This window comes from Nematolebias whitei, chromosome 21 (assembly GCF_014905685.2).
Source record: "Nematolebias whitei isolate Nwh7 chromosome 21, NemWhi1, whole genome shotgun sequence".
In the NCBI taxonomy this organism is placed as follows: Eukaryota; Metazoa; Chordata; class Actinopteri; order Cyprinodontiformes; family Rivulidae; genus Nematolebias; species Nematolebias whitei.
In genome coordinates this window covers 33,036,868-33,037,525 of record NC_056518.1, presented here as the reverse complement: position 1 = coordinate 33,037,525, position 658 = coordinate 33,036,868, and the positions used below count along the sequence as shown (strand labels likewise).

The window sequence follows — 658 nt, the reverse complement described above, 5'->3', positions numbered from 1 at the left end:
TACTACACACATTCATACAGCACTCTACTACACACACATTCATACAGGACTCTACTACACACACATTCATACAGCACTCTACTACACACACACATTCATACAGCTCTCTACTACACACACATTCATACAGCACTCTACTATACACACACACATTCATACAGCTCTCTACTACACACACATTCATACAGCACTCTACTACACACACATTCATACAGCACTCTACTACACATATTCATACAGCACTCTACTACACACATTCATACAGCTCTCTACTACACACACACATTGGAGGGCGACTGCTCTAAGCTGTCAGTCACAGCTGCCACAAAATCAGAACCTGATTAGCTTTTAGAGCCAACACAATGAAACATGGCCTTTCTTCAAAGTACCTTCCTGTTTTTACCTGAGCAGTATTTCCACGGTACGTCTTCCTGCCTCCACAGGAGCACCTGCCCACCTTCCTGTTCAACGGCTACGAGGACCTGGACACCTTCAAGCTGCTGGAGGAGGAGGACCTGGACGAGCTGAACATCATGGACTGTCAGCACAGAGCGGTGCTGCTCACCGCCGTGGAGCTGCTGCAGGAGTGTGACGGTGGGTCAGCAGAGTACACAAATATCAGCCGAACACACAAATATCAGCTGAACAAACAAATATC

General features: G+C 46.7%; 1 protein-coding gene across 1 annotated transcript in view; it reads left to right on the top strand.

The window, feature by feature from the left end:
- Positions 1-658, top strand: part of sash1b (SAM and SH3 domain containing 1b) — an 89,378-nt gene that overhangs the window by 84,375 nt on the left and 4,345 nt on the right. Inside the window, exon 16 of the mRNA XM_037694834.1 lies at positions 444-594. Coding sequence (XP_037550762.1) covers positions 444-594 — 151 coding nt within the window. The remainder of the gene's footprint in view (positions 1-443; positions 595-658) is intronic.